The sequence below is a fragment of the Aedes aegypti genome, chromosome 2, assembly GCF_002204515.2.
Source record: "Aedes aegypti strain LVP_AGWG chromosome 2, AaegL5.0 Primary Assembly, whole genome shotgun sequence".
Taxonomy (NCBI): Eukaryota; Metazoa; Arthropoda; class Insecta; order Diptera; family Culicidae; genus Aedes; species Aedes aegypti.
Window position 1 is genome coordinate 132264660 of NC_035108.1, and position 26649 is coordinate 132291308.

General features: G+C 35.7%; 2 protein-coding genes across 5 annotated transcripts in view; one reads left to right on the forward strand and one right to left on the reverse strand.

The window, feature by feature from the left end:
• On the forward strand, window positions 1-24660 carry LOC5563726 (serine protease inhibitor 27A). The gene is made up of 7 exons (XM_001647961.2): window positions 1-410; window positions 22756-22871; window positions 23154-23339; window positions 23415-23631; window positions 23691-24088; window positions 24154-24298; window positions 24393-24660. Exons 1-7 carry the CDS (start codon window positions 350-352, stop codon window positions 24545-24547), a joined length of 1278 nt encoding a protein of 425 aa, XP_001648011.1. The 5' UTR covers window positions 1-349; the 3' UTR covers window positions 24548-24660.
• Window positions 1-26649, reverse strand: part of LOC5566834 — a 310372-nt gene that overhangs the window by 156374 nt on the left and 127349 nt on the right. The gene's annotated exons all lie outside the window — the stretch shown is intronic.

Consider the following 26649-nt stretch of genomic DNA (forward strand, 5'->3'; position numbering starts at 1 on the left):
CGGCCGGCAGTTGACTGCGGTTCGTTAGTTAGTCAAGTCGAAACTATACCGGTACGCTTCGGAGGGGTGTGTTTTTGTGCTAGTCGTAGTTGTGTTTTGCGATCGTATTGCGATCACTATCTCGCGTAAGCCCGCGTGGTTCGACGCGACGCACTCTGTACTTAGTTCGGTTCCCATAATGCATTACTGCACGCATGTAATTGTTTTCCCGTGAGCAACAACCTAGACGAAATTTACACGAGAGTAGAGATTCATCGTTGTTCTGCTACGTCATCACTCTCTGCAGCGGACACGACAAGAGATACACAAATCTTGGATAATTGAGTTCCCGGTTGGCAAGACCTTCAACATGCCTGCTCAATGCCCTCGATTTGGGCTAAGCGCGGTGCATATGGGGGTGGCACTTCTATGTAAGTATACAGGAGAAATAATTAAGAAGGAAATGCATACATAGTTTCTTCAAAATAAGGGTATGCGATATTTTGAATCATTCCGTCAAATACCATTCAAAGCGAAATACCGGAATACAAATAGCGGATTTCCATGAAATCCTAAGAGACCTTTGTTTCGATTTCAATTCATTTCGGAATAATGAAAAAAGTTCCACGAAATTGCAAAGAAACAAACGAAATAAAATTTCACGAAACATTGAGTTTGATTTAAAAAAAAAAATTGCTCAAAAACTTCTGCCATCGCTTTGCATTAAAAATATGATAATCAACATCTTCTTCTTTTTGGCATTAACGTAACCACTGGGTCAGAGCCGGCTACTCAGCGTACTGTTCTAAGAGCACTTTCACAGTTAATAACTGAGAGCTTTCTTTGACTAAATTGCCATTTTCGCATTCGTATATCGTGTTGCAGGTACGATGATACTCTATTCCCAAGGAAGTCAAGGAAATTTTCCATTACGAAAAGATCCCGGACCGACCGGGAATCGAACCCAGACACTTAAAGCATGGCTTTGCTTTGTAGCCGTGGACTCTTACCACTCGGCTAAGGAAGACCTGTATGATAATCAACATACGAGGAGCGAATTTTAAATCCTTTGACCATTCGCAACTCAAAGTGAGTATTGAAATAATCTATAGACAAAGTTAATAAAAAAAAACTATTTCCACAAGATTAATAAGTAATTTTTCAACGTGAAGTAGTGTTTTCTAGTCTAGTTATTACCATCGACATTTATGTTTCCTTTAATCACGAAATGATAAAGTGCATTTTATTTTACTCTAATTCGGGTTGTTTTTGATCAGTAAGATGAAGTAGATCTCTCTCGATCTCGTGTTCAATTTGCATGGATGCAAATTTAATATTTGACCAAATCAATGGATAACAAACAAATTTTTTGTAACCTTGTGAAATATCAATAAACAGTTCAGTGACATTATTATTAAAAAGGAACGAGCCTGGTGTAGTGGTTAGAACGCACGCCTCTCACTCCGAGGACCTGGGATCGAATCCCATTGCACGCCGTGGTTGCTGAGGTAAAAATTTCTAAATGTTTGAAGTTTCATGTCCTTGTTTTCTACGGTTCGAACTTAGAAAATTTCTGTTCACGGTTATGGGGCAGTTTACTATGAATCGACTTTTTATACAACCCTAGATTCTCTGCCGGATCAAAATCGTCCACAAGATTTTCCCATCTTCCGCTTGTTGCATGCAAGTTGGTTTTTCGGGAACTGGCCTTGCGGCCGATTCGACCAACAAGAAGGGTACTGTTTTCGGGAGGGTTGTACAGGACAGTACTCGCTTTCTTTCTCAATATTTCATGGTATACATTACATCATTACGCAGCGGTAGAGTAGGTACAACACCACTTCCGGTGGGATATCTGGGAATATGTACGAGAGAGAAAATCTTTAAACAGTAATTGAGAGCAAACAGTGCTTTCCTGAGTTCCAAATTCATTCACTATGTGGCACTAGTGTGTGTAAATATTTCCAGTTTGTTGCACCTGAGACATGTTTCGGAATCTAAATGAGACAGAACATTCCTGTCTTCGAGTGTGCAGAGCTTCCTTTCGGAGTTCCAAAGTCATCCACTACATGAGCGAAAAGAGCTTCACTGAGGGACCTTGCAAAACGCCAAATTCATCCACAACGTGGTGCAAGTGTATCTTGGCATATCTCGTTAGCTAAACATTCATATCATTGAGAAACTAGGTTGTTGTCTTCGAGAAAGTTGTTAAAAGTAAACAGAGCTTCTCCGATGGAATCTACGAAAAAAAATTCATGCAGTTAGTTTTCACCTGATGAAAATTCTAAACTTATCCCTGAACAAATTCCTGATAGAATCCTTGGAATTATTTTCAAAAAAATCCATAAGAGAATTAAGAAATTAATTAAAATTTAAAACTATAGATGTAAAATAGTTTGTTCTACTTGATATTCAGCTTTGAGTGTATTGCTCATCTGTCACGGTGTTCAGCCTTGTACAACATTAATCAGCCAATGTTCAGCAAACACTCTTGCTGTTCAGCTTTCATTGTTACTTGGGTAATGGGCATCTTGAGAGAAACCCTGGTGATATTTCATGAAAAATCGGTAAATGAATCCGCGGTAGAACCCCAATATGATTCTCTTGGAAGGATTCTTTAAAGAAAAACATACATGAAATTCCTGAATTATTCTTAGAAAGATTTTCTGCAATAATCCTTATACGGTGGTATCTCCGGAGCTTTTTCAAAAGGAAGCTTATTCTTGAGGTAATTACTGAAAACATTCATGGAAAAATTCTTCAACGAATGCCTGGAAAAAAGTCCTTGGGCAACTCTGAAAGAATCCCTTGCAGCAACTTCCGAAGAAAATTCTTGAGGTACTAATGGAAGTATTCCTAAAGAGAAATTCTCAGAGAAATCCTGGAAAATAATTACTACAGGGATACTCGGAAAATCCACATTGAACTGAATACAAGAAATCAAGCGGAATTATTCAGGGTCTAATTCCGAAATATCCCACCGGATAAGGTGTTGTACACTACCGCTGCGTAGTGGTGAAATGTGTTATGGTAAACATATTCTGGAAGGAAGTGAGCACTGTCCCAAAGACAAATTAAAGAATTTTATGGCTTATAAGGTAATCTAGAATGCCGTGAAAAATGTATTGCAATCTGTCAAACTTGGCTAACTTTTGCAATACCAAGGGATCAAATGCAGTACTAGAAGTAGTACCCAATCCAAAGCCGAGTGGGACGGACCTGGTGCAACTCTCCCGAAGATAGTAGAGTAAAGTGGGGCAAAAGTTCGAGTGGGGTAAGAGTTTCTTTTTAAGATTTCCAACTCAATTCAAAACAAATCTTATAAATGTCATGGTGGTTCGAATGCTATTCAAGTAAGAGACTTTTAATCCAAATATCATAAAAATCGATTGAGATTTGGAAAAGTTATGGCTATTTGTTGTTTTTCGACGTGAATATTGTAATTTTTGGTCAAACTTTCGTTGTATGGAACCAATTGAAGATAAAATCTTTTTCAATATTTTATGAAAGGGCGTTTCTAGGCCTATCATAAGGTTGCTTTGAGGTGTATTAGTTTTTGCATAGATGCTTGAAAACAATTTTTGGCCCATAGTGGGGCAAAAGTTCGAATCAGCGGGGCAAAAGTTCGACCCATGCATAAAATCACGGAAAAATTTGCAAATTGCCTAAAATCCACATATTATCTTCAAATTCAGTTAAATTTGTCTGATCGTGTGAAAATTGTCACCAAAATTTTACATTTCCAAATAGTTTTGTGAAAAACTGCTAATTTTGAGTATATAACAATTAACCCGGTTTTGGGCAATTTTTTGATGGAAATTTAGTGTGTATTTTTCGTCAAACTTAAGTTTACGGTTGGTGTAAAGCAGTGATTCCCAAAGTGGGCGAATTCGCCCCCCTGGGGGCGATTTTTAGGCTCAAGGGGGCGAAAATTTGTAAAACAGAATTTGGGGGGCGAAAAATCCAGAAAGGGGGCGAAAAAGCAAACGCGGGAGCATTTGACAATAATTACTCATTCCCAGGAGAATTTAACCTTATATTGTTATATCTCTAATTACGATCATTTTGAAATTGTTATATACAACACTTGATGATTGTCAGACACATTTAGTTATGCATTTAGAATTTTTAATATCATGTGAGTTATAACACTGTTGTATTTTGTACAATAATGGTGAAAAAACCTCGCTTATCGTACACAACATCAGCGTGATGATTCTGACTGCGGCAAACCACGAAACGACTGAAAGGTTAAGAATGGTCGGTATTTGAGATTTTTGCAAAGTTGGAATGAATAGTCACAGATAGAGTAAGGTGGGGCAAAAGTTCGACCTTAGTGGTATAATCAAAGTTTCCAGGAAAACAATAGCAGTTAAAACAAAACAAATACCACACAGTGAACCTTCAATATATTGGCTATAATTTTGCTGAACAAACTTGTGTCAAAATATTTACTCATTTTTAGTTATAACAGTTTCAAAATTGATTGTCTTATTCGAACTTTTGCCCCACCGGTGGGGCAAGAGTTCGAATCTAATGTGAGGCAAAAGTTCGTGGCTAAAATACAAAAAATCGATCTTTTCATGACAGGTATACTTTACACCAGCCGTAAACTTAAGTTTGACGAAAAATACACACTAAATTTGCATCAAAAAATTGCCCAAATCCGGGTTAATTGTAATATACTCAAAAATAGCAGTTTTTCGCAAAACTAAGTGGAAATGTAAAATTTTGGTGACAGTTTTTACACGATCAGACAAATTTAACTAAATTTGAAGATAATATGTGGATTTTAGGCAATTTGCAAATTTTTCCGTGATTTTATACATGGGTCGAACTTTTGCCCCGCTGATTCGAACTTTTGCCCCGCTATGGGCCAAAAATTGTTTACAAGCATTTATGCAAAAACTAATACACCTCAAAGCAACCTTATGATAGGCCTAGAAACGCCCTTACATAAAATATTGAAAAATATTTTATCTTCAATTGGTTCCATGCTACGAAAGTTCGACCAAAAATTACAATATTCACGTCGAAAAACAACAAATAGCCATAACTTTTCCAAATCTCAATCGATTTTTATGATATTTGGATTGAAAGTCTCTTACTTGAATACCATTCGAACCACCATGACATTTATAAGATTTGTTTTGAATTGAGCTAGAAATCTTAAAAAGAAACTCTTACCCCACTCGAACTTTTGCCCCACTTTACTCTAACGTTTAAAATACACGACATATTTTGGATGTACATATCTGAGAATTCTTATGTTTTTTTTGCAAATGCCCAATAACATATAAGGATTTTTTTGTATGGGAACTTTGAGGTTAGGAAGCTAATATTTCTTGTAATGGCATCCAGTTTTTTACGATACAAAACCTACAGTATTTATTTTGATGTTTCGGTTGCTCTCATTCTCATCAGTTCTTATAGTACACATCATTTTAGAAACTAATTTGGAAAAAAATAGCGGAGAAATCGGGTATCAAAAACTGATTTAGCAGCCTATAATTAGGGTTGTCGCAAATTAATCGATTATTTAGATTAATCGATTATTCGACTCACTAATCGATTATTTTTTCATCGATAGCTGGCTCACTCAGTAATCGAGATAATCGATTAAATGACGTCGATTATTTGTCAATTTGTCCAAAATAAAATGTCCAATTCAAACTACGGTTATGTGTTCCTGTGTTGTGTAAGGTTGTGTACGAAAAATTATCGCTCAGGCAATCATAAAACTACGAATATGTTGATAGATCTAGCAGTTATTCATTTTGATATGCTCTGTGCATTAACTCCAATTTGTCATTTTCCTAGATCATCGATGCGAGAATTGTTTTCGATAAACACAATCCTATAGTCCGTGAATCGCAAGGTAGTCCCATCTACATTTTTGCCCAATTTTAGTTAATACAAGTTTCAACATATATTCCTTTGATCTACACTAACGAGACTAAATAATTTGTTCGGTAAAATTTGTAAAACAAAAACATCAAGTCGAATTGTTCCATAATGAAATGTAACCTCATTACATAGTTTTGTAACGTGTTATACAAAAGTTAACGGTGTTTTGATCATCTTAATATTTATCTCATAAGGTATCAGAATGGTAAGCGAATAGTGAAAGTTTAATTGATATCCAAACATGTTTCAATCTCCTGAACTTATTATAGTATTCTTTTGGATGGATCAACAGGACTCACTTACGATTTACAGCAGTATATTCTCAATCAATTAATTGGCCATGAATCATTATGTCATTGCCCATGCTACAAATTTTTACTACCGTTTCCATGTTTTACACTGTACAGCGGGAAGTGTAAAATATTCTGCTTAATTTCCTTCATTCACTTTTGGAAAGATTTTTACCTCCACTTTCAGCGTTTTCTTGGTCTTCTCAAAGTATCTCTTGAGATTCTCCCACATTTTTAAACGAATGTTTACAATTAATTTATCAAAAATTCTCATAGAAATTTTTGCTTTCTTTATACATTAGGGTAATTTTTGGGCATTGGCAAACGAACATATCCATTCTGAAAAAAAAAAAAAAATCAGTGAGCTTGGGGAGCGGCGCAACAAGGCATTATTGCTTTCAACCGCTCTCAAAAATCAATTTTTGGACCGAATTTTTTTTTTCGTTCTAATGTATGGGCCCTAGAAAAAAAACTCAGAACAATTTTTGTAAAATTAATCATGTACACAAGGAAGTGGTCGGAATTTCATTAGCGTGTATGGCTCACATTTTTATTCTGATTCACAAGAGCATTAAGTCATCGACGATTGGTTTTGTCCATGTGATATTGGTTCTGGTAGATCTTTGTGTGGACTCTTTCTGAACATTATGTTGTACCATCGACAGCTCAAAATCTATGATTTTTATCCACATTCAGAGAGACCTCATACCATAGCAAATGTAAAATAGGTTATATCCGAATCCTTCATTTTATGACAAAACACGAAGATAGACCGAAATTTATATTTTTTTACAACAATAAAAAATAACGTAAACCCTTCGACCAATGACTGAGATCATGGAATCAGATACAGATAGGGCTACACAAATTCCTCCAGAATTTTTAACAAATATTGCATGAACATTTCAAGAGTGATTCTCCCGGAAATTTATCCAGTAGTTCTTAGATTAATAAACTTATATGGATCTTTGCATAGATAAATTCAAAAATTGCTCCAAGAATCACTCTGCGAAGATTTTTCCACAAAGATCTCTAGGAATATTTATAGCTGTGTAATCCCTGTAGATTTCTCTAGGAATTCAATATGAAGCTCAAATATGAGATTCCTTCATATTTTTCAGGGATTGCTTTATAAATTCCTTCATGGATTCCTTCCCAAATTATTTCGTGATTCATTCCGGAATTTCTTCAAAGGATTCTTGGAATTCATCCAGGAAGTTGATAGAGATTGTCCCGAATTTCATTTCAAGCAATCAATTAGGAATTTTTGTAGAGATTCCTCCATGAGGTCCTACAATAATACCGCTTTTATAAATTCCAAGGCTCCATCATTTTCAAGACATTTTTCCAGGCATTTTTCAATAAGAAAAAAAAAAAAAACAAACAAAAAATATTGTCAAATTTAACTCTAGCGATTCCTAAAATATCCTAAATATTTCTCTATCACTTTTATCTAGGATTCCTATGGAACACTACTAGAACACCCTCATGAAACCGTAAACGACGTCCTCTATGTGCACCTGCAGATTTTTTACGATTTCAACCAGGGTATCTAATTAAAACTTTCCCTCGGATTTCTCGGAGAAATTCTTGGAGTACTTCCTAGAAGAATTCCAGGAAATAATCTTGAGGAAATTTTTGAAGAAAACCCAGAAGAAATAACTAGAGAAATTCCAAAAGAAAAAAAACTGTCAATTCTAGGAGGAGTTTTCAGATGTGTCAATGTAATGGATGATTTTTTACAGGCATTGTTGAAAGAATTTCAGGAATGATACTTGTTGTTTTTTGACTAAAGAAACCTTGGAAGTAATTTTAATACCAATTTGTTGAGGAATTATCGGTAGACTTAATGGAAATCTTGTAAAAACAAATAATGGATTCCTGAAATAAAAAAATTGAAGAAATTCTGGCCTATTTTAGGAGGAATGACCTTAAAAAAACAGGTAGAATTCGTTGAAAAAGAAAACACTGGAACAATTTCTAGAATTAGGCGTAGATGAATCGTTGGATAAATTTATAAAGAAAAATCGTGAATTTCTTAGAGGAATTCTTGAAGAATCTCTGAGTTTTTTTTAACTCCTGAAGAAATTCCTAGAGGAACTCTTGACAGAACCACAGGAAATGTTTTGGAGGAGCCTAGTGATATTTTGGAAGCAAAAATTGGAGGAATCCCTAAACAAGTTTCTAAAAGAATTCGTGAAGGAATCCCTAGAGGAATTTCAAACAAAATACTTGCAGCCATCTCTGAAGAAATTTCAGAAAGAGACCCATAAGCAATCCCTAAAAGTTCTACTAGAGCCATTTATAAAGGAACCCTTGGATGAATTATATAAATACTTGCAGAAATTTTTAGAGGAATCCCAAAAGAAATTCATTGTAAAATTTGAAGAAGAAAATCTGTAGCACCAAAACAGAAACGATTCGAATAATGCCAAGCATAATTCTTAATTCCTTTACCGACAGCTTAATTTTTTCACCTCAAAACAGTATTCGAATCGCGATAACTTTTTCGTTGAACTTCGATGGATTTTTCGGTCTCTTCAAATTCTCATACATCGAGCTCTCCATAAGTCGATATTTCTATAACTCGATATCTCCACTAGTCGATGTCACGTGAGAGGTAAATTTCCCTCCATAAATCGATATCTATTTAAAAATCATTCTAACTTGAGGAAAGTTGGTCTAATTCTTGTTTGTAGGTGAATAAATACTTGCAAGTTTTAGTAAAAGTTGAAAAACATGAAAATAAAAAAAATATTGTTGGTGAAGTAAAACGTGGTTTTTCGAGCATTTCGAAAAATGTTTTCAAATAATAGTTTGTAAAATACTATCAACAAATTAATATTGCTATCTTACAGAAGTGATCTTATCTCGCATAACTTGTGATCTCGCTCTAAAAGCCATTGGTAACCGAGTGTGTAGCTTGTAGCTACTGAGGAAACAAATGGATTTACACGTTATTCAACAATGCTACGATGAAGAGAAGATCCTCCTCTATCTCCCAGTGGTGATAGTTTTCATCCAGGTTCATTAATTGACGAAGAAACAAGGAGCTACACACTCGGTTACCAATTACTTTTAGGGCGAGATCTCAAGTTATGCGAGATATATATAATGAGAAACAAAAAAGCTATAGCGATTTGAATATTTCTTTATTGCAAAATATTGATGCTGTTTACACAAAAAGCCTAGGAAATATTTGGCAGACTATTTGAAATAAAATCGCAAAGGAAATAACTGGTTAAAATCTACTGACAATTTCTGAAGCAAAATTTGGAATAATTCCCTGAAATATTTCCAAAAGAAATTTCTGGAAGAAAGCATGAAGGCATCTCTGGAGGGGTTTCATGAGGACTCCTTGGAAGTTTTGCTGGAGGAACATCATGAGAATTTCTAGAGAACTCCCTGAAAGAATCCTTGTGAGAATTTTTTCAAGGGAATTCCGTGAGGAATCTCGAGATAAATTCTGTGAGAAATTTCTGTAAAAAAAATCTGAAGGAGCCTGGGAGAAATATCTGGAACAAATCCTTGTAGAATGCATGGAGGAATCTTTGAAAGCGATCTTGAAATAATTTCAAAATATGTTTGGGAGGAATCTGGTAGAATTCCTAAAAGAGTCCGTGGTAGAATTTCTGCTGCAATTGTTCTTAAGTCATTGGTCATTTTCGTCCTCAATGCATAATGTGAAATTTTAACCTTAAAAAACGACCGTCAACAAAATTATCTAGGTTTTCTGAGGAAAAGGGGTAATATATAAGTCTTACTCCAAGAATTGTACGGTGAATTCTGCCAGAAGTTTTCATTAATATTCTCCCCTATTTTATTATTGAAATTATTTAAATAAATTCTTAAAGGCTTCAATTCTAAAAATTTATCCGAAATTTCCTCAGGGATTTTCTTTGAAGATTTAAAAAGACACGGGCACCGTCTTCAGCCATTGAGCTGCACAGACTGTAACTTAACACTAGACAACGGAGAAGCATGCTCCAGTGGCACATGCTAGAAACATTCTTGACGATAAGTTTCAATAGCTGAAGCGGAAATCGAATCCACACCCCCTTGATACGATGCACTTAAATGCTTGACGACACTAACCGCACGACCACGAAGCCCACAAACTCCAGCTGTTTTGCCTGAACATTTTCTCGGGTCAAAGTATTTCAAAACTATCAAGAAATTTATTTTTAAGCTAACGTCAAGCTACCATTTCCAGTGCATTTAAACAAAAAATCTGCACTTCGAAAAATTGTATATTTTTTACAAATAATTTAAAGCGAACTAGTGTACCAATACAAAGCGACGCACGCAGGAAAAAAAAATAAAATTTGTTGTGCATAACAAAAAAAAAAAAATACTCAAAAACTGTATTAAAAAATGTCATGTTAAGGTGAATCATCTCGAAATCCAAAGATGGCCGGCACAATGGCCGACTTGTGCCCCTACTCACAATTTCAAAGGCACAAAACTGGAGAAATAGTTGGCAAACATTTATGATTTTCTTATTTTTAGCTTTCTTATAGTGCACAAAGCCAAAATATAAAGTGCACTGTTGTTGGATACTTTCTTTGCGATATTTGTGCCTTTGAAGTTTTAGTGTAGTTTTAGAAGTTGATTCAAAACTGTTTCATTTTAAGATCGCCTCGTACCGTTCTATGTGACTATTCACCATGCGTCTAGTTTTCGTCATTAGAAATTTCTTTAGAATTTTCCCCCAGATTTATTTCAAAAATAATCTAATAAACTCCAAGTCGAGTCTAGTACAAGATACTGAAGAGGTCAAAATACGCGTACCTGTCAAAGGATACAAACTCTAGTGGAAATAAATTGTGTAGTATTAAATTCGGTTTTTCATATACTAATAATTTCTGAAAATAAAATGCTTGATGTTTCTCTGGACACATCCTTAGAAAAATGACTGAGAAATTTTATTTATATTCAGAGTTTCAGTTCTATTGAATTTTAGAAGAATTTCGTCGTGCATGTCGATCTGTATTTACAATGATTTATCTATCGGGAGCAATTCTCAAAACTGTTTTTCAATCAAATTTTGGGCAGTTACATGAAATGGCTGAGTTTACATGAAAAGTAAAATTTCGTAATAATGTAAAATTTTACTACAGAAACATTGTGCTGACAAATGAAACAAACTTTAAGGAACGAAAAACCTGCTAACACTTATTGTCATCATGTTTTTTAAACTTAGTACAGTAATACTTCGATATAACGTAACTCGATTTTTATTTTCATTACGTTATATCGAGGTTACGTTATATCGAAGCAAAACATTTTTATTCCAAATTTCATTCAACATGTATTGTTTGATGAGAAAATGGATTTAAAAATTATATTATTGACCTTGTAGGTATTTTCAGTCTTTCTTACGTAATTTTTTTATTTTTTACGTGTTTATTTTTTTATCTTTTTTTATTTATACGCCTCGATTGTAATAAAAACATCCGTAGAAAAATCTCTAGACGAAAACTTCAAGAATTACTTGGAGAATCTACTGAAACAAATCATACAGGACTATTTTAAGAAATTCCTGCTGGAATCAATGCAAGATTTGGTTCCACATAGAGTCTTGAAGAAACTTAAGTGGTACATAGAATGGTTCTTGCATAAATATTTGTAGAAAAATCTGCAGAAACTCATAATGAAATTTCTACGTTAATTCTACGTTTCATTGTTCGGTAATTTATTTTACGGTTCTCGGCTGTAAAATGTAAAAAATACCGACTTTCCAGCTTCTTTCGCTAAAAATTACTGTTGTCCAGTAAAACTTTTCATCTTTCACTGAATACGGTAATTGTTAAAAAATACCGAAACGCATCAGTAGCATGAAATAATTCAGTAAAAATAACTATTGAACTATCGGTATGTGATATATTTTTACTGATCAATCGTGAACACGAAATGAAAACATTTTAGATTGCACGCTTTGAAATGTCAGTAACATTTACTTAAAATTTTACAACATTCCGTTGATTGCGGGTATCACCACCGGAACGTAAATCATTTTAAATTATATATTTTGTGCTTGGCTGGTTGCTCATGGTAGGTATAGAGAAGATTCTTCGACTTTTGAACAGTGGAAGCGGAACTTTGCATGGAGAATTCCTAAGCATTTTTTTTTTAAAGTAACGGTTTCGACGGATGTGCTGGTTGATGCCAGTGGAATGCTTCCTTGAATAGCTCCAACAGGAAACATGACATAATTTGGGAATGTTGGGTTCCGTCCTATATGCTGAGGGACTCAGTAAATCAATATGAATCAGTTTTACCGAAAAAGCCAGCATTTTGTATGCAGCAAAAGTTACTGACTAAATCGGTAATTTTTGACAGTTCATGAATCTTTCGCTTCACGGAGTTTTCGGTAGCAATATTTTTTTACTGAGTTAACTCTGCTGTTCAAAAACCCAGTAAAATTTTACGGACTTCGGTAATCAAATCTAAGTGTATTGAAATAATTCATAAATCTTTAGACTCCGAGAAAAAGTATCCTAGGCAAAATCGTTTTGAAGAATTCATAGTTGAATTCACTTTAAATCTTGGAAAAATTACTTAGTGAAATTCTTGATCAAAAGCACAGTAGATTTTATAAATATATTAAAAAAAACTATTGGAGAAATTCAAAATCCTTAAATTGAAATTTCTAGAATCCACAATTTCTTGAAAAACGTTTTTGATTGTATTATGGTTAAAATTCTGGAAGAATATTTTAACCATTTCTTGATTCAATTCAATGAGATTTTTCTGATGAAACTCTTCAAGGAATCCTTAAGACGGGAATTCATTAAGTTAATACTGATCAAATGTTTCTAAAAACTTTTTGAGAAATTCATGAAATCGCTTTAAAAAAACAACAATTTAATGATTCCAACATTTCCGAACAAAATCTCAGAACATCAGGAGGGTTACCTAGTGGAATTTCTGTGTTCCCTGCCGGAATTATTATACATATTAATTTTTATACATGAATATCAGGAGGGTTTAAGATGATTCCATGGAGAAATTATTGGAGGAATCTCGGAAGGCATCCTTGGGATGATTCTAGTTAAAATCCGTGACGAAATTCCAGGAAAAACATCGAATTCTTTGAGAAATCATTCCAAGAATATCTGCAGGAATGGCTGAAGCAATAGCTAAATATTTCTTTATGCATTAAAAAAAATATTATCAAATATACGTTAAATGGATCGGCGATGACAGCGTGGGCCGACGACACACAAGTCTTATCCGAGTTTGATCTAGTCATTTTGAATGCAAAGTAAATCAATAATTATCAGAAATCAGAAATTTTAAGTGAACAGCAGTCTTGGGTCCAGTGGGAGCGTAAATGTTACAAAAATAAAAATAATAATGATGTATACAAATGTACAGCAACGGCAAAATGTTGATTTTAACATTGAGCTCATATCTCACTCGATGTCGATTGATGAGTACCGAACGCTTACATTGCTCTGATTTAGTATTTGTTGGTGTTTGAACCTTCAAGAATGTTTATTGTTGTTTATGATTCATGTTTTTAATAAAAATTGAAAAAATAAATGGGAGACAAAAAAAGTTACGTTATATCGAGGTAAAAGTTACGTTATATCGAGTTACGTTATAAAGAGGTTACGTTATATCGAGCACAGACAAACAGACGTAACACTTAGAACAAATCCCGATCAAAATCATAGTCACGATGACATGTACGCCCAATGCTAAAATTGGTGTGTTTGGCCGATGGACCAACAGATAGCGGTAGTGTGTAAACGTCAAACGCGAACAAAAACGATGCGAGCGCTGCGGGTGGTGGATTGGTCACCTACCATATAATTGAATCGGCCGTTAAAAAGGTGGTCGATGGACATCGGTGAGAGTGTGACGTCTGTTTGTCTGTGTATCGAGGTTACGTTATATCGAAGTATTACTGTTTTTGATTTTGTCTCACCCGTTTTAACTTACTCCGCTGTACCTTATAGCAGTAAGAACTCACATTTACAGAAAAAATGTCGATTAATTCGATTAATCGAAAAATACTAGTCGATTAATCGTTATCCATAATCGGCATTCTTGGACTGTAATCGATTACCAACTAATCGATTAATTGAGATTTTGCGACAACCCTACCTATAATGCAGGCAAGATATTGTTTAAATTGTTATTATAAAATACAGCTCAGTTAATCATTCTTAATAATTGTGGGTTATCGATATTACAGAACATATTTTTAAATGTACACAATAGTTATTGTATTATGATTCTATGGATATGCCAGTTGAGGACATTGTTTAGCGTACAATACTTAATTAAAATATTTGATTCACATATCAGGGGGGCGATTCCAGATAAAAATTGGCCTCAAGGGGGCGAAAGTTGAAAAAGTTTGGGAAGCACTGGTGTAAAGTATGCCTATCATAAAAGGATCGATATTTTGTGTTTTAGCCAGCGAACTTTTGCCCCACACTAGATTCGAACTCTTGCCCCACCGGTGGGGCAAAAGTTCGAATAAGACAATCAATTTTGAAACTGTTATAACTAAAAATGGGTGAATATTTTGACACAAGTTTGTTCAGCAAAATTATAGCCAATATGTTAACGGTTCACTGTATGGTATTTGTTTTGTGTTAACTGCTATTGTTTTCCTGGAAACTTTGATTATACCACTAAGGTCGAACTTTTGCCCCACCTTACTCTACCCTTCTAGCTAGTCGAAGTATTGATGATTTTATCTAGTTGTCTCCTGAAATCTCCTTTCCTGAAATCTCCTTTGAAAGCCATGAGAATTCCTTACAAATTGATGAAAACGTTTGGAAACCACTGGAATACTTGAAACTCATTCGGTATATTATCAAAAAACTCATTAGCGAATTCATTAATTTCGCGAACACATCCATCCCCGTTTTGGTTTGTATTTAAAGATTCTGATGCCCAAAAATAGTTATAAAAACTTAAGACACTGTCAAGAATTCAAAACCGTTCTCCAAAAAGTCCTAGTATTTTGCTATCAGCCCAAAGACAAGACAATATTGGGTTTGATTTGGATTCTATGTTCGCAATATAAAAAAAGTTAAGTCTCAAGACTGTCGCAAAAAAAAAATCAACATATGAAAATTATGAAAAACATGTTCCAGTAGACAAATTTCGGCGCGTATTTTCTTCGAAGAAAAAAAAATCTTTTTAGAAAAATTCTTCTCTTTGAAGAAATTGTGCACCGGAATTCGCCTACATGAATCTACAAAATATTTATTTGCATCGAGTTTCACAAATAAATTGTTCTAATTTTCGTTTCATTTCGTGAACAATAGGGGAACTTACGTATTCTCGGCAGTCTAAGCCGATGCCGTGCTTCTTTTGTAATTTTCTCGGACATCAGCACACAAATTCCGTGTTTGTCTGTTTACATTTATACACTGCTCAATCCTCTATCGATTCACACCTACAGACTTCTCAACATGTTTTTGGAATCGTTTTTACAACGCTCCGAAAACCTCTTGTCAATGTGACATCTCTGACGATATTGTTTGTACAATCTCGAAAATCCCGTCATAGGGAAGCGGACAGAACAAAGAATCATCTGAATGTTTTCATTGAAGTGTTTTGATACACACATTCTGTGTATTTGGCGTTTGAAATTTGGTTGCCGATAATAGTCGAATGGTGCCGAAGCCGTAAGTCTCCCTAATGCTAAACATTCCGTGTATTGTTTCGTTTCGTATCGACATGGATGGCATAACGCATACCCTTACGCCACAGTCATCTCTCAATGACTTAATATAAAGCACACAAAAAAACTGTAAATTGTCGCAAGATCACCTGTTATCGAGTGTCAGTTGATACATTGCGTGTTACCTTTTCTTTTTTGGGAAACCCCTAAATTGGTTTGCGCAGCAGGTAGGTACTTTAACAGATATTTCTAACAGGCTATGAAAAAGTGGTAGAACCAGTGTATATAATGCTTAAAAACTAACTCGGCTTGCCCGCTGTCAGTCACGACCGTGCGAGATCACACTGAACTTGAACTTGCCGCGATCGAAAGAGACGTTCCCGCTGTGGGCTTGAATCTAGCAATGTTTTGCTGCTGCTAATTGAGTCAATTAACCAACAATGACTCATGTGAACGTCTGGGGACCTCTATTGCCGTTTGTGACGAGTCGTGACTCGGGAGGGAACTGTTTACGCAAACCCGTCGAATGGTTGAATACAATTAGGTTACGAGCTGTTTGATCAAAACAAACCCAATGATTATCGAGTCGCTTTCCTGATGCTATCGGTACAGGTACATTAAATTACTATCAAACAGGTTTTCGGTAAGGAATTCAAATGTACGATTAATGGCCAAACCACAACAATTCAGCACTCCACTGCTGGTTCATGTCAGGGTACCGTTGCTTTTTGCTACTCATGTTTTGGAGAACATATGAAAGTCATCATCAGATGGACTCTTTTGATGAAATGCAAGATTTGCTTTGCATTTTACCTTTTCTTGTTGAGCACAATCTTCAGAAGATGACGAGAAAACAGGAAGGATGAATTTTATACAAGCTATAAATAGTTAGTGAAATAAATTACGATTCATACTAGTTGGGACTCGTATTCATGAATCGTGCAGTGGAATTTGTCTTCTTTGTATCAGAATAAATTTCGATAATTTATAAGCGAACATACGTACAAGGGGTCATGCACAAATTACGTCACGCTCCAAAGGGGGGGGGGGGTCGAGCCAAGTATGACAAGCCTTACAAAATTTTCGGAGGACTCATACAAAAAGTGTGACAAAGGGGGGGGATGGTCGAAAAAGTTGAAATTTAGCGTGACATAATTTGTGTACCATCCCTAACGTGAATAAGTTTAACCAAAATATTACTTTTCCAATAATATTGAACTTGAATTTACATATTTTTGAATAACTGATTCTTGAAAATGATATCTGCAAATATTGAATGGGTTTCGAAAACGAATAACTAGTTTGGAATCACTAAGAGTAGATTTGGACATCTCATACTTAAGAATCTTGTTTGGTATAATAATCGTAACAAATCCCATACCTAAATTTTCGTCAATAAATCACATTTTCGAGTGGAAACAGACAAACACACACAAAATCGTTTCTCCGGAATGCTCTCTTTCTTCCAAGGGTGAAATGGTTAATGCTGATAATTGCATCGCAATAAGCAATGAGTTCGATACTTTAGACAAATTTTCCGAACAGCAATTCGCAGCAGCCTCAAGCCCAGGTTCTTTGATTTAAGTGAGGGAACAAAGCGTGCCAGCAATTGTGGTCAATTGTTCTGAATTTAGGGATTTAGGCAGGAGATCTTGAACTCTTTTAGTGAAATCATGGTTTCCTCCCAAATCGCATAGAAAGGAGATTGTCACGTTTTATCGTTTTTTACATATGGCGTTAAAACTGAATGATTATTCATGGTCGCCTTGGAATGTCTCTTAAGTGACTATAAGTCACCTGAAAAGATCAAAAATGGAATAAATGATTTACTTGGATTTTACCCACAGTTATGGATCAACTGAAGAGCATTTTTCAGAACAAAACATGATCAAAAAACATAGTAACGTTGTACAAAACAAAATCACGGGGCAGTGGCAAATATATTTTTTTTTCGAGAATATAGTTATTTTCGAGAATACACCTGATAATTTGCGGTTATTTACGAAAAGGTGTCATTTTCTATAAAAATTTCAAACGTTGTCTATCCCACAGATGTGTATCAGTGAGAGAGGATGGTCCTTATTATGGATCAAATCGACTCATACACTATAAAAGCAATTTATTTGCGAGCTAAACGAATGGTGTGCCAGTGAAAGCATACGTTTTGGCGTTTGTTTATGAATCAACGCTTCTGGGAATACGATTGACATTTTATATCCTATGAATGGAAATAATTTGCTCAAGCTTATTATGATTGATTGCGATGCTGTACAGGTTTATGGTTCACGGTAAAATGTATTCTGCGTAATTGCAACTATATCCGATGAGATATTCCCGTATTTATCCAACTTTGATTCATAGCTGTGTGCTACCCATAACTGTGGGGTGACTGTAGTCCAAGTAATGATTATAAAAAAGAAAACGCAATCTGGCATTCGTTGGAAAGGGGTATTTGAAGAATATTATTCCGTTGACTTTGTCAAAAGTCATCTCAATAATATAACTGATTTAAAAAAGCAAGACCTATGTTCGAGGTCAGTGTGTCATGTGAACATTTCCAGAAACCTGGAGGAAATTTCCAGAACCCCACTCAGTACCGTCGATGTCAAAAGGGGGGGAGGGGAATAGTACTAAACATTACCGCATGGATGCTAACAAAAATTCTTCTCACGATAAGGACGTCTGTCCTGTGAAGAAGCATACCAAAAAGTGTGTATGCGCAAACTGCGGGAGCAATCATAATAACTTTTGGCATTGCCTTTTCCCGCAAACTAATTGTTGAGGCTCGTACCAGCTAGATGAACGGCAACGTTTTTTGTTTCCGGAATTCCCTAGAGAGAATCTCCAACAATTCTCATTTATCATTTAACGATCGCTTACTTAATATTCATACCCATCAGGTAAATTATAATCATGCTCATTCAAATGCTAAATCTATTTCATCAGTTACCCGTTTGAATGGAAATCCGAGCAAATTCTTACGCCCATATTGGCGCAGCGAATTCCTGCTCCTCTCCTTCTAATTTTATTTCTACAGATAATCATTCTTTTTAGTTCAAATCAAATGGAACCACCCCTGCTTATGCCACCACGGGTTACTTCTATTCCGTATCTTCATCAACGTAAAATACCAACAGAAAATAATCGGATTATGCATCTACTTCTAGTAACACGTCTTCCTCTGATTTTGATTTTTTAACTGCGCAATTGAATCAAATGATTCGATGAATGTTCAAAACTACCACACTGACTGGAGCAGTCCAAGTTGGTATAAAATCTATATAAATAAAAATGGAGTGGTGTTTGTATGTCACGAAATGTCGAAGAGCTGGTTTATTGCTTGTTGTTTTTTTATTCAATCCGGCAGAGACTCTTAACCATAGCCAAGACAACTCGTTCAAAAAGTGGAAGTACGCCACTCTCTACAGCCATAGCAATTGCAGGTGATGTGCGGAAAGCTCCAGATGTCGTTTGTAAAAGTTGGTTAAATGTTGGTTTATAAAGCTTGACACATTTCGAACTGAATAATTCGATCCCATATAGCATCTTCGACACGATTGTGCTACTTTTCCCCGAATGACCCGTTTCCCCGAATGCCATTTCCCCGAATGCCATTTCCCCGATTGCCATTTCCCCGAATGACCCGCTTCCCCGAAAAGAGTAGCAGTTCAAATAGGTGCTATAATAGTTTTCAGTGGCCGGATGGTGAATTAGAAAGAACGATAAGCAATCAAAAGAAGGAGGTATTTAATCATTCTCGACTAAAAATTTATTGCCAAAAATGCCGAGGACGATAAAACTCGTAAGAATCGCCAATCAAATAAAGAAGGGTGCATGTTAGATGACCAGTACGTTCACCCTCCTGAAATGTATAAAGTTATGACAAATATGAGTGCCAAAAACTTTTCGGGGAAGTGGGCTATTCGGGGAAACGGGATATTCGGGGAACTGGCGTTCGGGGAAACGACATTCGGGGAACTGACATTCGGGGAACCGACATTCGGGGAAAAGTAGCACAACCCTTCGATACACATATGGCATTTCCTATTCGCCATAAGACTCGGCTCGGCGTTCTCGGCTAGCATGATTTGAAATGGCTTTGATGAAGTGTATTTGCCTTTTGACTGGTTCTACGACTAATTTGCAGTCTTATGCATCGGTCCATAGTTCTGAGAGAGTGAATTCACTATATCCATTTCCACCACATCAAGCGGCATCACGTCTTCTTCGTCGACGAAGGGGACATCTCGTGTTGCTTGGGGTGCGGTTCGATCAATCAACGAAAAATCCATTTTTGCCAATGAACAGTTTGGATTCCGAGATGGACATTTAAACACTCATCAACTTTTACGTGTAACAAATTTGATTCGTTCCAACAAATCTGAAAGCTATTCTACTGGTCTTGCTCTTTTTGACATAGAAAAACCATTCGACAGTGTTTGGCATGAAAGCTTGATTGTAAAATTAAAAAAACTTTAATTTTCCAACATACATTGTTAGAATAATTCAAATAACTCTGTCAAATCTTTCAGGTTAATTATCAGAACTCCAAGTCTGAAAGACTTCCTGTAAGAGATGGTGTTCCTCAAGGCAGCATTTTGGGACCAATATTATACAATATTTTCTCATCTGACTTACCTGAGTTACCTCAAGGATGTCGAAAATCTTTGTTTGTGGATGACACAGGCCTCTCCACCAAAGAACGAAGCCTGCATGTCATCTGTAGTAGATCGCAAAAAAGAAATGGATGTTTTTCTTCATACTTGCAAAAATGGAAGATTTCTCATAAGTCTTCCAAAACTCATCTAATAACATACCCACATAAACCAAAAACTTTTTATTTGAAACCTTCAGGTAGACATGTTGTTCCGATGAGAGGGGTTCCAATAAATTGGTCAGATGAAGTTAAGTATCTAGATAAGAATTTAATAGAAGAATAGTTAAGCTAGATAAGAATTTAACTTTCAAAAATCACGTTGAGGGCATTCAAACAAATATATTAAAAGTCTGTATCCACTTTATTTTAGGAAATCGAAACCAGAAAGGAAGCTCTGTAGAGAATCTATTCTATTCTTTTCTATTCTAAGTGCTTGCACAGCCAATAATGATAAGCATGCTGGAAATACCGGAACATCCGTTATTTTCTTGTCAGTATTAATATTTGCAGCAGGTTTCAGGTTTTCAGTTCATATCGGTCATATTTTTATAGATGGGTTCGTATCAATTTCATCTAACCACAAAATAAGAACATATATAGGCTCAAGGAAACAAAAGGGAAAACTAAAAATAATCAGGAACAAACTCACCAAATTAAGTTGTTGTTGTAAGTATCCAAAACAACCCAGACAACCAAAATGTACGTATAACGAAATCATTTGGAGGCTTTGTATGTGCAACATTTCACTTATAAGATGTCGCGAAAAGGCCTTCTACGTACAAAAGTGGAGGCGATATGCGTGCATATATTATGTGATGAATAATAACATACAATGCGAGTGTATAAATATTCTACCGAACTAACCTATGATCTTATGCGACTTAACTTATGATAACAAATGTTGATTTGACAGCTGCTACGGATTGATTCGACTTACTTTGTACGAGTGTACGGGACGAAACAAAATGTACAAATGAACTCAGAAAAGAAGTGTTTTATGCGAGGAAGCTCATCAATCTGACGAGTTTATCCACGGTGTTTTACGGGTTTGATGTAATTAGTATGAATAAACGAGTTGTAACATGAACATTCTTGCGATTTCTGGTTGTCTGGGAACTCTCCTAACAGCTGAAATGCAAATTGACTATCTTCGATGCTAGTTCACTTTTTTGACGGTATCAGAATCCACGATCCAAACAACATTCACGTATATCTCATATAATTACTTTTATTCCTGACTTGGGCCATCCCGGAACACTCACTTTTCACTGCAACAATTACACACTCAAATCTGAAAGATACGCATTGTTGTGCTAGTTTTTTTAAGACAATTTACACCGTCTTCAGCCAAAGGCTGCACAGACTGAAGAATTACTAACATTAGGCAACGGACAACACGAAACACCCAGTGGCCCAGCAATGAATTTTTCGTTTGACGAAAAGCTTCCGACTGGAACGGGAATCGAACCCACACTTCGTGACACAATACGCCTAAATAATTGACGCCTCTACCCGCACGGCCACGAAGCCCCATAGTTATAAAAACACATTAGTTGTTTCCATTAACATTTTTTTGTAATCTATGTGAGATTTAAAATGTTATGGTGCTAATATTTATCATGTCTTTAGCGTTCCATCTTTGATAACAGTTGCAAAAATGTACGAATCTTCATGAGTTTTTCATCACTGAATAAAAAATTCTCCCGAATCAATAAACTGTAACGAGCATCTCGTTATAATAGCTTGAGGCATTAACTGAAAACAAGCAGTCAAATTATATGTTGAAGAAACTTAAAGAAAGCCCTTTTGAAATATAATGTAGCGTTAAAAACACGAAACGTAACCTATGATGATAAAATCATGTGACATACCCTGTGGAAAATTTAGGGCTCTTTGATGTCTGGAGAAAACTGCCGATATAGTTAGAAATATAAGAAACAATAGTGCAATATCATCCAAAAGATTGAGCTTGATGGTTTATACGAGACCAAAGTTTTTTCTTTCATCAAAACAGTTTAATGGTGATTAAAATTTTGTTCTTACCAGGTATATTATTATTTTCACATCGATCTTACCTGAAAAAGAAGAATTGAAAGAGAACAAGTAAATTTAATGTTCTTTGAACTGTTAAGCTACGAATTGATACTAAATGACATTTTAAATTGAAGACATTTTTACATCGACATTATAAACATTGTTTTGATATGCACCCTTATATTTTTGTTTACATAAACCATATTGAGCACATATTGTTATTATTTGTTTTACAGTTTTATTGACTACCTCTGCAACCCTTAGAAATGTTGGAAATCATCGATCGAACCAGCTACAAAATCAACCCGACGCAGTTCTTTTAAACAATGATCTTGATTGGAAACTCGTCAAGGTAAGCTACTCATCAGTATATGAACTGAAAATAAACACGGTAATTGTACTTAATCGATTGCCTTCATAATTATCTATTTCAATATGTAGTGTAGAGGTATGACTAGTGATAGCTCGAATTTCCACATTACATATGAACAATATCTAGCATGATTACAAATAGCTGACCAATAATGAATGATTGAAATTTCTCAATCAAAAATCATAAATGTGAGAGCATTAAATGAACAACAAAGCAGTGTTCTCAACAGATACCCATTGAAATAGTTTTCTCTATTTCCAGGAAGTGTTCCATCATGAACAGAAAAACGTAATTTTTTCTCCGTTCTCCATCAAATTGTTGCTTTCCCTGCTGTACGAAGCATCAAAAGAACACAGCAAAACCCGACAGGAACTATCACTCGTTCTGGCTGGCTCAGACCTGGAAAAGAATCGACTATTGTATCAGGAATTCCTGGAAAGTTCCACGGTTAGATGACACTTTTCTATAAGGTTACTTTGTCAAAGCTCATGGATATTTTTGTTTGTTTTTATTGTTTGCCAGAAAGAAAACAGCAACTATCAGTTCAACGTTGGAACACGGATTTTTACTGATCAAAGGGCGGCCAACGTTTCAGATGCTTATTCCGATTTGGTGCAGAATTGCTACAAAACTAGTATAGAGTCTGTGGAGTTTGACAGTCCCAAAGAGACTGCTAACAAGATCAACGAATGGTGCTTTAACATTACTAATGGACACTTGAAAGATCTAGTAGATGAAGGTTTTAACATAACTTTTGATAAAAATTAAACATACAATGATGAATATTTCAATTCGCAGAGCTCATCAAGGACTCAGTAATGGTGATAGTGAACGCTCTGTTCCTGAAAGCTTCGTGGAGAAATTCGTTCAAAGAAGAGCTCAACAGAAAGCGGAATTTCTACGTGTCGGAAAACACCACCGTTGAAGCAGAGTTTATGGAGCAGACTGACATCTACCAATATCTCGACGATCCTGATATGCAGCTTGAAATGGTTCGATTACCTTATAAGGGTCGCCACTTTTCGATGACCATAGTTCTGCCCTACGCAAACCGGTCATTGGGGAAAATGGTCGAGTCCCTCACAGACCAAAACCTGCTGAAACTTGAATCGAACCTACAACGGGACGAAATTGTAGTCATTATTCCCAAATATAAATTCGACTACAGCACAACGCTCAATGATGTGCTGATAAGGGTAAGATTTAAAATAATTGAAATGATGAAAAATCCCACTAATCAGATTAAAACCACACGTTTCAGCTGGGAATAACTGAAGTATTCACCGATAAAGCTGAGTTACCGGAACTCTCCGGAGGCAAGAACTCAACATTGGCAGTGTCAAAAATGCTTCAAAAGGCTGGCATTGAAGTCAACGAAAAAGGAACTCTAGCTTTCGCAGCCACAGGTATGCGTGCCGCACCAACAAACGCTGATAACCTCTTGAATCCTAATGCGCAAATGAGCCATGAATGAATCTAATGCAAAATACTTTATTTTAGAAATTCAACTGGTAAACAAATTCGGCATAGACGATATGCCTATTCAGTTTAAAGCGAACCGACCCTTCATGTTCTACATCAAAGACGAAGATTCGGATGCTGTGCTCTTTGTTGGAAAAGTAGAGAATCCCGTGGCGACGGAAAAACTACCGTAGACTAAACCGTGAGGAGAAACTGAACGCTCTGTGTTACCAAATGAATGACGTTTTTTTAATTGTAGCTTTAATTTTGTGTCTAGCCTAGATCTGTATACGAATGCAAAACGGAATGACGATAATAAAATACTCAGAGTGTGATTCCCCACTTTTTTTTTCTTCGCGCTACAAATTTCAAGCCCACTTGGATGACAAGTTATAACATTAATGGAATTCAAACGTTGTCTCGTGTTCTCTAAATCACAATCATTCTTATTTGGCAACATAAAGTAGAGATTTATTTACAATGATGCATGACTTTCGTTCAAAGTTCAAACTATAAGGAAGAAGAGATATTAATTTAAACATTAAGTCTATTAAAACACCACTAGGTATACTTCAAGAACAAAGTGAAACTTTAAAGACAAGGTTGAAGCAATCCGAAGATGCTAATCACAATAGCAACATGGTATTTTTCACATTTCTAAATGCAACCTACAAGCTTAAAAATCCTTTTGGTTGCTTACATTAAGCACTTAGTTGCCTATGCCTATGATTGAGATAGACAATTTTTTTGTCTAATTTCAAATGCTTATATTTTTTCAAAAAATGAAATTGGATGCATCCGGAAGCATTCGACGAAAATTTTGTTTCAGTAATTTACTTGGGCACCGAACACCTGAGTTGTTCCGGAATTTTCCACTTGAAATCGGAATGCCACCGGACGCATTATTCTTCTTCTTTCTGGCGTTACGTCCCCACTGGGACAGAGCCTGCTTCTCAGCTTAGTGTTCTTATGAGCACTTCCACAGTTATTAACTGAGAGCTTACAATGCCAATGACCATTTTTGCATGTGTATATCGTGTGGCAGGTACGAAGATACTCTATGCCCTGGGAAGTCGAGAAAATTTCCAACCCGAAAAGATCCTCGGCCGGTGGGATTCGAACCCACGACCCTCAGCTTGGTCATGCTGAATAGCTGCGCGTTTACCGCTACGGCTATCTGGGCGGACGCATTATTATTCGTTGCAAATCTTCCAAAACAAAGCCAGTTCCGTTAACTGGTTCCAGAAAATAAGGTCAATGATGTTTACGTCAGATGCAGCAATGTCCGAAATGATTGCAAACTATATTTGTTTTCATATATATGCCTCATTGCCTCTGTAATGAAAAGCTTGCTCAATGAAAAAAAAGTATTTTAGGTTGAAATTTAAAGTTTAAAATAAGATTAAAGTTATTGAAAGATTGACCAAAATAAATCACTCATAATTCTTGGTTTGTGCTAACGTAAGAACTATCGTACATTTACAATACACGACGTGAGACTGGACACAACACTTATTGTTCTTACAAACATAAAAAGGAATTAAAATTTACCTTTTCCGTCGACCGGTTTCGGGCTCGATGTTGCCCACCTACAGGACGATGTCCAACATTGGACAATAATTATTGAGTATTGAGATGACTATAATTGCCGCTATTGGTATTGAACTGTGGTCAATGTCCAGCGATATTCTCTTCGATAATCTCATCATCGTCGATGACGAAACCCTTGCTAGAGACTGGGCAGCACAAACTTACGATTTGAAGAGAAAGCTCATTGATAGAGAAGCGGTAAGTAAAACTCATCTTGAGTATACATATTTTACACCATACACTATGGGCCTGAAACGCATTCTGGAGGGACACAAATAATAACTCCCTAACGAAGCATTTCCGACATTTCGTGTTTTCAACATTTTTTTTTTATAAGGAGGAACATAGATTGGCATAAACGGACAGTTTGAAATTTGAACTAGTTCATTGAGTCATATTCACATGGCACATCACTCTATAACGATTCACGAGTGTGAAACGTTACCTTTGGGGCTAGTACCAACAGAGTTTCTTAAAAATAGGAACTTAAGAGACCTCATGTCTGTAAAAAGAGACTAAACCCAACAAAACGAAATTTACTTATTTGACACGTTCCATGCACATTTACACCAAGATACCAAAATTTAAAACTCTGGAATACTATCAAAGCTATGTAAAATTTATAAAATATATGTAATTGTATAAAAACATCAATTTGATTAAAAATACACATACATAATTTTCGCGACATCATTTGTAGAACCTT

What these genes read in the sequence shown, in the direction of transcription:
- LOC5563726 (XM_001647961.2), top strand. Translation starts at nt 350, where the DNA reads ATGCCTGCTCAATGCCCTCGATTTGGGCTAAGCGCGGTGCATATGGGG. An exon ending in TCAATGATGTGCTGATAAGG is followed by an intron (nt 24,089 to 24,153) that starts GTAAGATTTAAA and finishes CACACGTTTCAG; the next exon opens with CTGGGAATAACTGAAGTATT. An exon ending in TCTAGCTTTCGCAGCCACAG is followed by an intron (nt 24,299 to 24,392) that starts GTATGCGTGCCG and finishes ACTTTATTTTAG; the next exon opens with AAATTCAACTGGTAAACAAA.